The 13094-nt window shown below is 39.6% G+C and overlaps 1 protein-coding gene across 5 annotated transcripts in view; it reads left to right on the plus strand.

The window, feature by feature from the left end:
* The window catches only part of LOC109955480 (guanine nucleotide exchange factor VAV3-like), a 62274-nt gene that overhangs the window by 35083 nt on the left and 14097 nt on the right, over positions 1-13094 (plus strand). For all 5 annotated transcript variants that reach the window (XM_020591667.1, XM_020591663.1, XM_020591665.1 and 2 more), the window contains 8 exons: positions 302-403; positions 958-1049; positions 1933-1955; positions 5302-5326; positions 6842-6972; positions 10853-10918; positions 11151-11185; positions 11343-11459. In XM_020591667.1, coding sequence (XP_020447323.1) covers positions 302-403; positions 958-1049; positions 1933-1955; positions 5302-5326; positions 6842-6972; positions 10853-10918; positions 11151-11185; positions 11343-11459 — 591 coding nt within the window. The remainder of the gene's footprint in view (positions 1-301; positions 404-957; positions 1050-1932; positions 1956-5301; positions 5327-6841; positions 6973-10852; positions 10919-11150; positions 11186-11342; positions 11460-13094) is intronic.

Genomic DNA, 13094 nt, shown 5'->3' on the forward strand with positions numbered 1-13094 from the left:
TTGCAGACAAGTGGCTGGTGTCCCAACCATTTGGCTTCTAGAATCCCCTGTTTGGACAGTATTTTAACTAATTACATTCCCAAAGTACAGCCTCAGCTGTACCTTATATTTAGTATTAATTAGCCAATATTAGCATTTTGCTAAACAAAAATGGTGGCCATGATAAACATTATACCTAAACATCAGCATGTTACTGTTTCACGCCGACATTAGCATTTAGCTCATCATTGAGCCTAAGTACAACCTAATAGAACTGCTAGCAAGACATTTAACCATTTTTTTTTCTTATTCTATGTCACAGATCAAATATTCGACCAGAAAAAGCCAGTCACAACTCTCACCAGTTCAAGATGCACACATTTGAAGGGATCACTTCTTGTAGCTACTGCCACCTCTTACTCAGGTATGACTTTATGAAGAAAACCTTTCTGTTTTGGATAATTATGTAGAATGGATGAAATCCTAACAGAGTAAAGATGTTGCATTGGTGTACTCTCAATTCCAAGTCTGAGACAGGGTGAAGATGAAATGTAGGTTCACTTATTGTTCTAGGAAATCATATTGTGTTATTACTCTGATATGAAAATGTTCAGATCTTTTTTCATATTGGGAAGGTATGAAAGGAACACTCTGACATTTTACATTCAAATCTTCAGTTTTCCTCAGGCACTTTAGAGATTGTTTTCCTTTTTTTTTTATTTAGCTTTGCTTAAGTGGAAAAGGTTTATTAGCACTGGGTTTAACTGAAGTACTATAAAAAAGGGAATATACACTGTTAGCTGTCTCAGTTTCCAACAGACAGTATCGGTTTTGTGGTTTGGAAAGCTGAAGGACATATCCAGTGTCATTTTTCTTATCTTGAGAGTGTGACAGAAGTCTGAAAATTCAAAATGTCAAGACATTTCTCTTAAGGAGGCTGTTACACATGAAATATATCCTGTGTCTTATTGTCTCCAGAGGCGTCTTTAACCAGGGTTATCACTGTCTAAAATGTGGCCTGGGGGCTCATAAAGAGTGTCTGGGCCGACTGGAAGTTTGTGGGAAAACAGGTAAGACGGAGGCCTCAAAAACAGATTCTGTTGCTCTTTTTTTTTGGTTCATTGCTTTTGGCCCATTTCTTGAAAATTAATTACTTAATTTCCATCATATTCACTCTGTACACCCTCTTTGGAGAATAAAACAAAATTTTTGGTGACCTTTAAGCTAGCACCACCACCAGGGTAATATTTTCATTTATTCACGCAACATATCAAAATCTAAAAGGGAGATGGCTATGAAATTTACTGAGTACATTCATGCTCCATAGAGGAGTATGTATTTACATCATGAGCACTCCATAATCTCTGCTCTTCCACCACCCTCATGCCAGATTGCCAGCCTTGTACATATCGTCTTGTATGCTGTTTAATTTGTTGTAAATATTTATGCGCCCACCCCCAAAAATGAATCTACCTCAATGTAGAGAGCCCTTGACCTTCCCTTCCCTTGCCATCAGGCTCAAATTTGTAGTTGTACATACCTTTATTTCCCTGTGTAAGAAATCTAAAGTTTGTCTAAAAAATGAAAAATTATTGTAAACATAATTTATGCTTTTACTTCTAAACTTGTGGCAGCTGTTAAATTGTAAGCTAAACTATGTCATATAGTTGTACAGTTGTAGCATTTTTTTACTCTATCACTTGTGTCAAGCTTTAGCTCTTTGTCGCCGGTCTGGTGCTGTAGTTCAGGTACATTACCTTCCTTGAATACACAAACAGCTAAAGTCAGCACCGGCCCTTGACAAGCCTTCTTAGCAGAAGCGCTGTGGTTTTTATGCATTCTGAGGCGCGATGAGGGCCAGCCAAGGTTGACAGTTGAGGTTGCATGTCAGGATGCCACCACACTATTCACATTGCATTCCTCTCACTGTGTCCGTTTCTCACCTCATCGCAGATTCTGCCAAGACGAGGCCTAAGGTAGGACCTAGACTGTTTCTCTCCTTTGACTTCGACACCAAAGTTAACATAATTATTGAAGCATAGCACAGCAGATAAGATAATATACGTCTACATGTGTGCACATAGAGCACACATGCACTCACAATTATGGGAAAAGAATAGATGAAAAATGTTGTCATTCACAGCAATTAAAGCATTCTTTTTAACATGCCATTATCATGTAGGTGAACAGTTTGAACTTATAGAGATTGGCAGTCTAAGAAACTACTGGTTTTATTGTTACCGCTCAAAATTCATGTTTGTAAGTATTTTTCAATAGTTCCTCATCTTAGTGACAATATCTCTTCTGAGAGTATACAGACCTTTTAACTTCATGCACACTTTACTGTGTTATAGATTTAATTTAAAAAAATTAATTAGCCACTTTGCCAATCAATCTAGACTCAGTAACCCATAATAATCAGAGCATGTTTTAGACATTTTTACATATGTCTTAAAAGTCCAAAACTGATATCACAGACCTTTTGCTGTGGCTCTCCAGGTTGTAGTGGGGCACATCCCCCACCCTTTGCTTTAATTATCCTTGAGATGTGTCTAGAAGTTGATTGGAGTTCATTTGTGGCAAATTGAATTGACTGGACTTGATTCAGAAAGACACACACACCTGTGTATATAAGGTCCCACAATTCACACTGCATGTCAAACAGAAACGAAGACATGAAGTTCAAAGAACTCTCTGTAGACCTCTGCAATAAAACTGTGGTGAGGCACAGGGTAAAAAAAAATATTTCTAAAGCTCTGAGTGTTCCCAGGAGCACAGCGACCTCAATAATTGTGAAATGGAAGAAGGTTGGAACCACCAGGGAGGCGACCAAGAACCCAATGATCACTCTAACAGAGCAAAGTCCTCTCCAGAGATGGGAGAACCTGCCAGAAGGATGACCATCTCAGTAGCTCTCCATCAATCAGGCCTTTATGGCAGAGCAACTAGATAGAAGCCACTTTGATTAAAAGACATATGACAGCCCGCTTGTAGTGTGCCAAACAGCATTTAAAGGAACACAATACTGTACTTAGATGAGATTTAAAAAAAAAATAAAAATTAGCTTTTTGGGCAGAACGCCAAGCACTACATGCAAAAATGTCAAAAAAATGCATTTAAACCTGGTCATTAGTCATTTTGAGCAGGTGAGGCTGGGGAAAATTACATTCAGCACCTGGACAGTCAGCACAGACGCCCCCAAGGGATGTGTGCCCTCCCCGCTGCTGTTCTCCCTCTACACCAATGACCGCATCTCTGTTAAAGTCCTGCAGTTCACGGTTGACACAGCAGTCATTGGTCTCATCTGAGACGGTGACAAGTCGGCCTACAGACGGGAGGTTGAATAGCTGGTCCTGCAGTGCGGTTGTAACAACCTGCAGTTGTATATGCTCAAAACAATGGAGATGACAGTGGACTTCAGGAGAATCCCCTTAACCATACTTCCCCTCACCAAACTCAGCAGCACTGTATAAGCAGTAGAGTCCTTCAAGTTCCTGGGCTCCACTGTCTCACAGGACCTGAAGTGGACGTCCAACATCAGCACCATCACCAGGAAGGCACAGCAGAGGATGTACTTCCTGCGCCAGCTCAGTAAGTTCGACCTGCCCCGGGAGTTGCTGATACAGTTCTACAGAGGAATCATCAAGTCTGTTCTCTGCTCACCCATTCACTATCTGGTTTGGTTCAGCAACCAAACAGGACAGGAACAGACTCCAGTGGACAGTTAAGACTGCAGAAAGAGTCATCGGTGCCAGCCTGCCCTCCGTGGAAGACCTGTACCCCTCTGGGTCAAAAGGAGGGCAGAGAAGATTTCTGCAGACCCATCACACCCTGGAAACAAACTGTTTGAACTCCTCCCCTCTGGTCGGCACTACAGGTCACTGTAGGCCAGAACAACCAGACACGAGGACAGTTTCTTCCCCCGTGCCATCACTCTGATGAACACTTAACCTATGATTGTATAACAGAATGACAACCCTCAGTGCAAAACCTTTGTATATATCTAATGCACATTCCTTTGTCTTGTTTGCACAGTATTTTCCTTTTCTTGTTTTTTCAGACATATCTTGTTTACTCATTGTCTTACATGTACATGCAAACTGAGAGCCACTGTAACGAAGTCAAATTCCTTGTGTGTTCAGCAAAGTTGGCCAATAAATTCTGATTCAGATTCATTATGTGTTATTGAGTGTACATTGATGGATTAAAAAAAAGGTTATCATATTCAAATTAAATCTGCAACACAAAGTGTGCAAAAAGGAATCTGGATACTTGCTGAAGCCAAAATATCAGTTAATAGTTTTATAGGTGTTAAACACTGTTAAATTTGGATTTAAATGATACAGTAAACAGTAAATACATAATTAAAATAATCTAAAACCTTTTGTTAATAGGCCTATTGAATATGCCCATCATATACCATCAATTAGTTTGTCTCCTACTTTAACATTTATAGTTTATAAAACCCCAAATCAGAAAATAAAAGCTCATCTGATTTGGGGTTTTATATTGTGGTTGTTTTAAATTGAAGAGAACCTCTATTTATTTTAAGGACATGTAAGCTACCCTAAACATTTGATGAAGTCCACCCCACCGAACAGGAGCAGGAGCTCTGATTGGTCAGATGCCTGTCAACACATAACAGCTGGCCAATCAGAGCTCCTGATGCTGCTCTGTGTTTTGGCTTTACTGAATATTTAAATGCCACACTGGCTACTTGTCTTTAAATTAAATCAGTGAGTGAACATAAATCATATAAAACTGGATTAATTATAATTTAAAATGTTATATATTTTGATTCTGGGAGCATACCCGTTGCTTCTCATACTGTAAGTCACTTGTGTGTAGAAAATGATCAGCATTTTATGTTTGAAATCCTGGATGGACAAAATTTGTCTTTGCAACAAATGTAAGTAATTCGGATTTGCTCTGCAGACATTCCTGTTTCTGTATTTTGTGACAGCTTATCGAAAGATAATGAACACTATATGATACCCTGGTGTGTTGTGGTCAGAATGATAATATGAAGTATTTATATAGTCTATATCTTATATATTTTCTTTAAGATTTTGCTTTGTTGAACTCTCAATTTCTGTCTTTCACTTTTAAAATAGTTAGACCACACATCTAAAGAGTATAACTCTCACAGACATTTGTATTAAGAGTGTGACTCATTTCTCAGGTCAGGCTGATCCAGCACAGGGAGTAAGATTGACCTCTCTATATTTAACTGTCCTTTCCTTTATCCCCATTTCTTTCTCCCTTTCTTGTTTTCATGCTTTTTTCTCTGCCTTGCTTCTTGCTTTCTCCCTGTATCCACAGGAAAGCACAGCACCACCAGATCCAGGTCAGTATGCCTTGACCACTTGACCACTTTTGTGAACCTGCTAAGGGCTTTACGTGGTTCCTCTTAAGCTGCTTTCATCTTGGTTCAGTAGCAAAACAGAAACACAGACAGGATGAAAAGGAGACGATTAGTCAGAGGCCAGAGTGAGACCTGGAGCTGATAGATGGCGGTTTAGAGCTAACCCTACGATGTTATCATACCCCTCTCACGTTTCTGATCAGATATTATTCAACTCTTTCTTGCCACAAAAGCCTTGAAGAAGTCTCAGTCTCTCCTGCTCGCACACAGAGTTCAAAGGAGGTAATGACCAACAACACTTTACTTTTGACAAATATATTTGAGTAAGAATAATCAATGAATAGTGGGGTGCAGAAGGAATCCTTAACCAAGGCACAAAAAAAGCCCTTTTCTCGCCACAAGCTGAGATGCCTAAACCCTAGACTGCATTGAAGATGTATTGGAGTGGGTAGAATCATTATGAGAACCACAGCAGGAGAAATGCCGGCAGAAAAGCACTTCCAGCAGTCTATATGCCTCGGCCTCAACCGCTGAGCTGTAGCCTTTGTGATAAATCAATTTCCATAAGGGACTTTGTGAGAAAGACGGCTGTGCTTATTGTTCTTATTAAAAACAGGAATGTGAGATATTCCACTCATCTGAGGTCACCGTCAGCTAATAGTTTCCTCGAGCCGGTTTGCAGGGGGGCCATAGCTGAAAGGGAGATGTCTGAGGGGGCTAGATGTGTGAGTCAGTGGAGAGTAAGTGGCTGTGTCTTTTATGTTGGCAGGGGTGTTTAGTCTTAGCTTTAGCTGGATGCTTGTGGCTGTATTTGTCTGCCACACCGAGGAGCGATCGGAGCTGTGCCGTTCAGGAATCAAAAAGATGAATTTCCTGTGAGAGCAGACTGCTGATTTTTTAGGCTTGTGCCATTTTGTTGGTTTAGAGCTCAATCAAAAAGACTTTCACATTTATGTAGAGGTAGAAGATGAATTCTACGGAATCGTTTAGAATAATAAAATAAAAGGATGTGCATAGTGCACATGATTGCAAATTATATTACTAATTACTAAATGACAGGTCCAACCCCCCCCAAAACAGTTGCAAAACTACATATTTTCTCAGTTACCTTTATTAATAAGTTTCAAGAGCAGCCATACATCTTGTCTTTGGTGACCTCCAGTGGTTTAATTTCTGCCCTTGCTGCTATGGTGTAAAGAGACAATGTCTAGACTTCACTGAATGGAAAATGTTTTGTATTGATCAAATGTTTTAAGATCCAGTGTAACATTTGTGCTTTCCATATTAGTCATAGTCTGAGCAACATAATATTTCCTAGATCTCATCTGTCGTTTGCTCTCTGCCACACATGATTGCAGTATTTTTTATCTTTTACCCAGAACTGATGATGAACTGATAAGGCTACGTAAAGTATTAATGTTGTTGCAATGTGTACAAGACTCTTAGATAAACGTCTAAAACTTGACTATTAATGTGTTTGTGTTCCCTGTCTTCTAGTTTTACCCAGGATGGTTGTGATTAGGGACTACAGTGGCATCCCCAGTCCCCACTGTGGGCCCCCACTAAGCATTCATGTGGGGGATGTCATTGAACTGATGTTCGCCGACCTGCGCAGCTCCTGGTGGCAGGTGCGTGTCACTCAGCTCTGCCTCGTTTTATCTCAACATCTGTGACTCTCTGAAAAAAATAACATGTTACGGTTGGCTTGCTGCATGTAGTGTCTTTGCAGTGTCATGGGTTTGGGTTTGAATTGCTGCATGTCATCGCATCACACTAATGCTGGATTTCCCAGATGACACAGGAATAAATGCAAAATAAGAGTATTAATGGTGTGACATCAACAGTTTATCTCCCTCTGGCCATTATTGTTTATAAATCACTAACTGAATTCTGGTTGTTTATCACATCCTGTGTCTTGTCAGGTGAGCCGTAAATATGACATTATGATGAAGTCAGCCGCAATTAGAAATATGAGACAAAGATCTGCACGAACTCTACTGAACCTTTGGTACTTTACAAATGGTTTCTTTCACTGCTCAGATTGAATCACAGCCTACATCAGATGATCTAACCAATTAGTGGATTCAGTTGATTAATTGAATGCCACAGTGAGGCAATAAAACAGAAGACAGTTCAGCCTCTGGAGGATGTTTTAATGGTGGTGTACAACCTCGTGTACAGGCACATTTGGCAACCACCTCAAGAGGTCAGCCAATGTTTGAGAGCATTTGACCTTATCTATTTTTGAAAGGATGGTGATTTATCTGGGGTCTTCTGGCAGCCTCCCTAGCTGTTTCTCACTCTGCTTTACAGCGGCATTAAAGCCTCATCCTCCTTCTGGTGCTGTTCTAATCAGACTGCACTCCATGCCAATTGCACAGCTGGAAGTAGGCGTTTAGCCTGATTTCCTATGTTCCATGTTTCCCTGTGTTGTGACAGAGCACAAGGTGGAGGGTGAGGACATGAATGCCAGGAGACTTCTTGTAAGCCGGTAGAATGGCTAGCAGAATGTCATGCTGGAGCCTTTATGGCAGCCCATTGTTTGCTGCCATGGTTACTGTGTGTGTGCTGGAAGGGGATAATCATATGAATTGAATGATAATAGACATTTGTGTTTATTTCTGTCCAGTGCATACTGATAATGTAATTAGACTACTTGAAGCTGTTGTGTAGACGTTCTGACCACTAATGGTGCTGTAGAGCAATGTTTTGATCAGCAGATTAATGTTAGTGTTACATTTTCTGTCCGTGCACCTATGAGGACAGACAGCAGTGACTACAGCTAGTGTTAAATTTTCTGTCAGTGCATCTATGAGGACAGACAGCAGTGACTACAGGAGCAGTGAATTTGAGAAAAGGGATAAGTTTTCAGTCTAATCATTGCTATAGAACCCAAAAAACAAAAAGGGTGAGAAATGGCAGATACTGCCCAGGACCATTGCCTAGTTTTGAAGGAATACAAAGGGGAAACATTTGTATATACAAATGTATATTTTAAGTTTTCCTGTCCATTTAAAGTTGTTAAAATTTGTTTTTGTCATTTATATACATTTATAGATTGATAAGAATTAATGTCTCCCATCTGCAAATAAATTTGACAAACTTAAAGGTGCATTAACTACAGTAACTATGATTTTACACATTAACTGATCAGTCGAGTAGAAATGGGACAGGATGCTATACCAGAGCCCAAAATATAGATGAGTTGCGACACTGAGGGGTCAAAATCTGTAGTGGGTCGTGTGACTTCAAATAGTTCCAAAAAGTAATTCAGATCCATTGTTTTCTGTAGGGAACAGCCGTGCAAACTAATTCTGTGTTCTTCTGTTGTAGATAGTTCAGATAGTTTAGCTAGTTAGCTAGGTAACTAATCTATTATATTGACCTAATATTTGAGAAAGATGGAAAGTTTGTAAAATGTGTATAAATATTTAGATATGTCACTAATTTAAAATGTCACAAGTATAATTATTACAACTGATTTTAACTTCATTATTCAGAAAACAGAAGCCAAGTCAATGTATTTTTAGGGTGCTGCTCCTAATGAACTATTCGTTGTTCCCATGATCTGCCATTACTTAAAAAAACAGGTCCTTATATCATCACTGGAGATTTTGTCACTCTCCTTAATCCACTCTGTGCTGTCTTACCCCCTCCATGACACTGCTACCTACAGTCCTTCTGCTGTTACTCCAGCTTCTCTGCCCTGTGTTGTCAAAGTACGGTCTGTAAATTAGCCCTGCCTGCCACCTGATGAAGGTTTTAAGTATCATGGCATAGAGAAGATCCCAGCAGCTACAAGTCAGGCCACATTGTCAAAATTGGCCAAATTGTCAGCCTCGCCACTTGACATTGTGCTGTGTCAGTGCTGCCATAGACCCAGGACTCTTCAGTCAGCTGACGCTGGCTTTGGCTGGAGGCTGCAAACCAGATTGCTGCAAACCCGGCATCAGTAGTTCATGTCGTGGCTTCAAGAAACAGGATGGGAGGGGCAAAGAGTGGGAAGAAGTGGTTTATTGAGTCTCACTAGACCCTCTAGCAGCTGAAATGAAATTCAATAGAGTATCTTTAAATAAGTGATTTAAAGGTAGCTTAACCACACCAAATCAAATGAATTCTCCTAGAGTCAAAATCTGAGATGGCAGTCACTGACACTCAGCTTATCTTTTAGCTGTTGTTTTTCTCCCTCAAGATTGGACGTAACTACTAACACATTAACAAACAACAAAAAGTCAAATGGCTTTGTAGGGCAGTGCAATTATAGTCACGTCATGTGTGGATGGCTATTGGACAACGGTGTTAATGAAAAACTAACACCTGCATATGGGCTCTAAACCACCACATTTCAAAGCATACAAAGAAAGGCTTTGCAACTGTTTTCCACAAGTTTGTTAGGTCTTGTGGTCACACACAGTGCGTTTTGGTGAGAAGCACTGAATCTAAACAAAAGTTCCACAGCTATACAACAAATTTAAAATGAAAAGCTTCACAGGGTACCTTTAATCTTCAGCTTCCCCAGTGGCGCCAGAGGATGGAATTACAGAACATTGAGAATTCATATCCCCTGTTACCCAGAAGGCAATTATCCCCCATCCCACTGGCAGAACAATACAATCAATCACTGTAATTTCATTTGATCCTTTGGCTGCTGCCTGTTTATGCTAACAGAGTAATAAGTTTAATCTTTATCATACGCTTATCGAAGGCATAACAAATAGAGAGGGGCTTTCAAAAAACCTTTGATGAAATGTTATTACACAGAATGAATCATAGAAATGGGTAAAGATTCGCTTTCCAATCTAGTTACTGCCAGGCCTTGCACGGTCCCAAAAAGCATTTCATACTCTAATAAGAACAGTGAGGAAGAAAGCATAAACAGGGCAGGAAGCTGAATGAAGAGCTCCATATGCCCTCAGCACTCACTGCACTGACACAATGGACTTCAAATTGACCACTTAAAATATCTTAACTTTATGTTGATATACATGTCCACTACTGTCTACAAGATAATGTACATAACAGAGAATTAATGTTATAAAATGTATGTAGGAGCAAATCTATAGAAAAATTAAGAGTTTTGTTTTACCAAATTGGGTTTATTTAGCTGGAGGAACAAAGTCTTTCTACACAATGTTTGTTGAAGGAATTAATGATTTTCATATATAGCTTGTATATGCTTGAGGCGGTTTAGCTAGAATGCAATTGTTAGTTTTTAGTACAAGCCAGGGAGCTCACGCTGTTTGGATATTCAAAGACCAGAATAAGATCCATTATTTAGTGTTAAACGAGGCTCTTGTTTTGATGCAGTACAAATCTAACTGCCGGCAGAGTTTGAACCATAATTAACTTGGGCTGCAAATTAGATGCACTGCTTGTTGTGTGCTAATTGCTGAGGATTTATTGAAGCCAGTGTGGGAGGGGAAGAGGAGAAGAAAAGAGAGGGGGGTGGGGGGGTTGTAGTTGCTCCCAGACAAATATAATGCGATTAACAGCCAGTTGCCATTGCAGGGCAAAATTCTGGCGACAAGCAAGATTGGCTTCTTTCCAAGTGATGCTGTGAGGCCTTGCCCGTGTGTAAGTAATCAATAAGACATATTCAGTGTGATTACAATGCATTCAGTGGCTAATGCTTACTATTGATGTCTTAGCGCTGGAATGTGGTGCTATTCAATTGCAGTTTTTTTGCTGTGGAAGACTGATTTTAGCCATTAGATGTGGCTTGACTATCACATTACTACAAATGACCTGCACCCCTCTGTATTGACTCCATTTAAACACTAAATAACCACAATTCTTTCTACACTAGGTACCAAAGCCTGTTGATTACTCTGCCCAGCTCTGGTAAGCGATGAAAACCAATGACTGAAGCTTGCTAACTATCACCCCTTTCTTATTCTCATGTTTACATTATGGTTTGATTATTTTGAGCGTTCTCATCAACATGTTCAGAATGATTGATGGCCATGTAAAGGGCAGTATTTGTTTATGGGTGGTTCAGGTATGCAGGACCTATGGAGAGATACCAGGCTGGAGTGGAGCTCCTGGACCAAGAAAACGGCACCTACCTGGTTCGACACAGGAGTAAAGAATCCTCTGAATATGCCATCAGTATAAAGTAAGTGATATGATTGTTTATTTTCCATTTATTTCTGTATTCAACTTCTTACAGTCTCACATGGGTTTACTAAGAATAGCAGAATAAACAAAACACATAGCAGTCAGCAGCAGTACTGTGGGCAAAAAACACCTTATTGTGAGAAGTGAGAGGCGAGCAGCATGAATCATTCAAGCAAAACAAAATGCCCACATTCAAATAACAGCTTAGTACAACAAAGGTGCAGTAGCTGAAAACAAAACAGCTCATCACATGTTGATGGGCCACACCAGAAGGAGATCATGCTGTTTTTCACTCATGTCGGGGAAGAACAAGGAGTTACAGTGACTCTAGAATCAACTATTTATAACTGAAGAATTGACAAAGTTTGCCTGATTTGATGAATCATAGTTGATAATAGTCGTGCAGATGGCGGGGGAATTATTTTGAAGGGTTGGTTCGCCCAAAGCAAAACAACAAACAAGAACATAATTTCTCACTTACTCTATATCAAACCATGCAGATAGTTTCCAGGTTTTAAGACATCTGTCTCAGAGATTTCTGCTTCCATAAAAAGTCATCTAAGTCTCTAACAGGTGCTATACTGGTGAGCAGAAAACACACTATTCCCAGTTCTCCTAGCTTTTGAGTACATTAATACTGGCTGCTGAGGTAGCTAATTCCACATTAAAGAAAATTTCCGCTATGCCAGACACTGTGTAAAGAAACTGCACAAATAGTTAAAGTACCAGAACCAGACTTTCATTTCATCATACTTATTAAGATGTATGGTTATCTACATCCAATTTAAAACATTGTAGTGCGGGAGAAAACTATAGAAGGAAGGAAATTTGGAGACCAAAGGGTGTTATGATTTCCATATTTTTAAAAATTAACCATAGACCTATTGAAGGAAGGATAATGAAGAAGCTTTATAAATGAAGAGTGAAGGTGTTTCTCGGTGCTCTTCGAGGTCAAGGCTCACGACTGCAACAAGAGAAACAAGAGAAAGCATCCAAGGAACTCTGAGGCCTCGGTATAATTAAAAGCCCTTAATATTATATACACTAGATGACACAAACATTTCTCTAAAAGCCTTCGTTGGGATGTTAAGATAAAATACAAACACACACACTTAAGTAGCACAAGTGAGGTACAGCTGTGGATAGAAGCTGAGAGGAGGGAAGGCTGCAGAAATTACACAGGAGATCAATGGGGAGACATCCAATACAGGTTGCCTATGTGGCTTTACAATTAAATGTAAAGAAAGGAAATCAAAAGTGCTCTGCTTCAAAAATGATTTTAAATTAAAGTTCAGAGGCTCTAGTCTATATCAACCACCTCTCCCACAACAAAACACAACCTTTACACGATATCTACAAAATCTGAGTAAAATCAATAGATTCATTAAGCCCTGAGAATCTTGTCGCTTTAAGGGTCAAAATCGAATATTTCCTTCTGAAGTAATTTTTTTTGTCTATCTGACTCTCTAATGGACTCAGGGATAGACCTTAGCCATAGATTTAGTTTGAGAAATGGCATTTGGATTAGTTTAATGAAGGCATACTACAGTGAGTCAGGAAAAGAAGTGTACTAATGAAGTTATTACAGTTTTATTACAGTTTAGGTATTGGTTTATTTCCCACAATATTTAAA

The sequence above is a fragment of the Monopterus albus genome, unplaced genomic scaffold (genome assembly GCF_001952655.1).
Source record: "Monopterus albus unplaced genomic scaffold, M_albus_1.0 scaffold14.1, whole genome shotgun sequence".
In the NCBI taxonomy this organism is placed as follows: domain Eukaryota; kingdom Metazoa; phylum Chordata; class Actinopteri; order Synbranchiformes; family Synbranchidae; genus Monopterus; species Monopterus albus.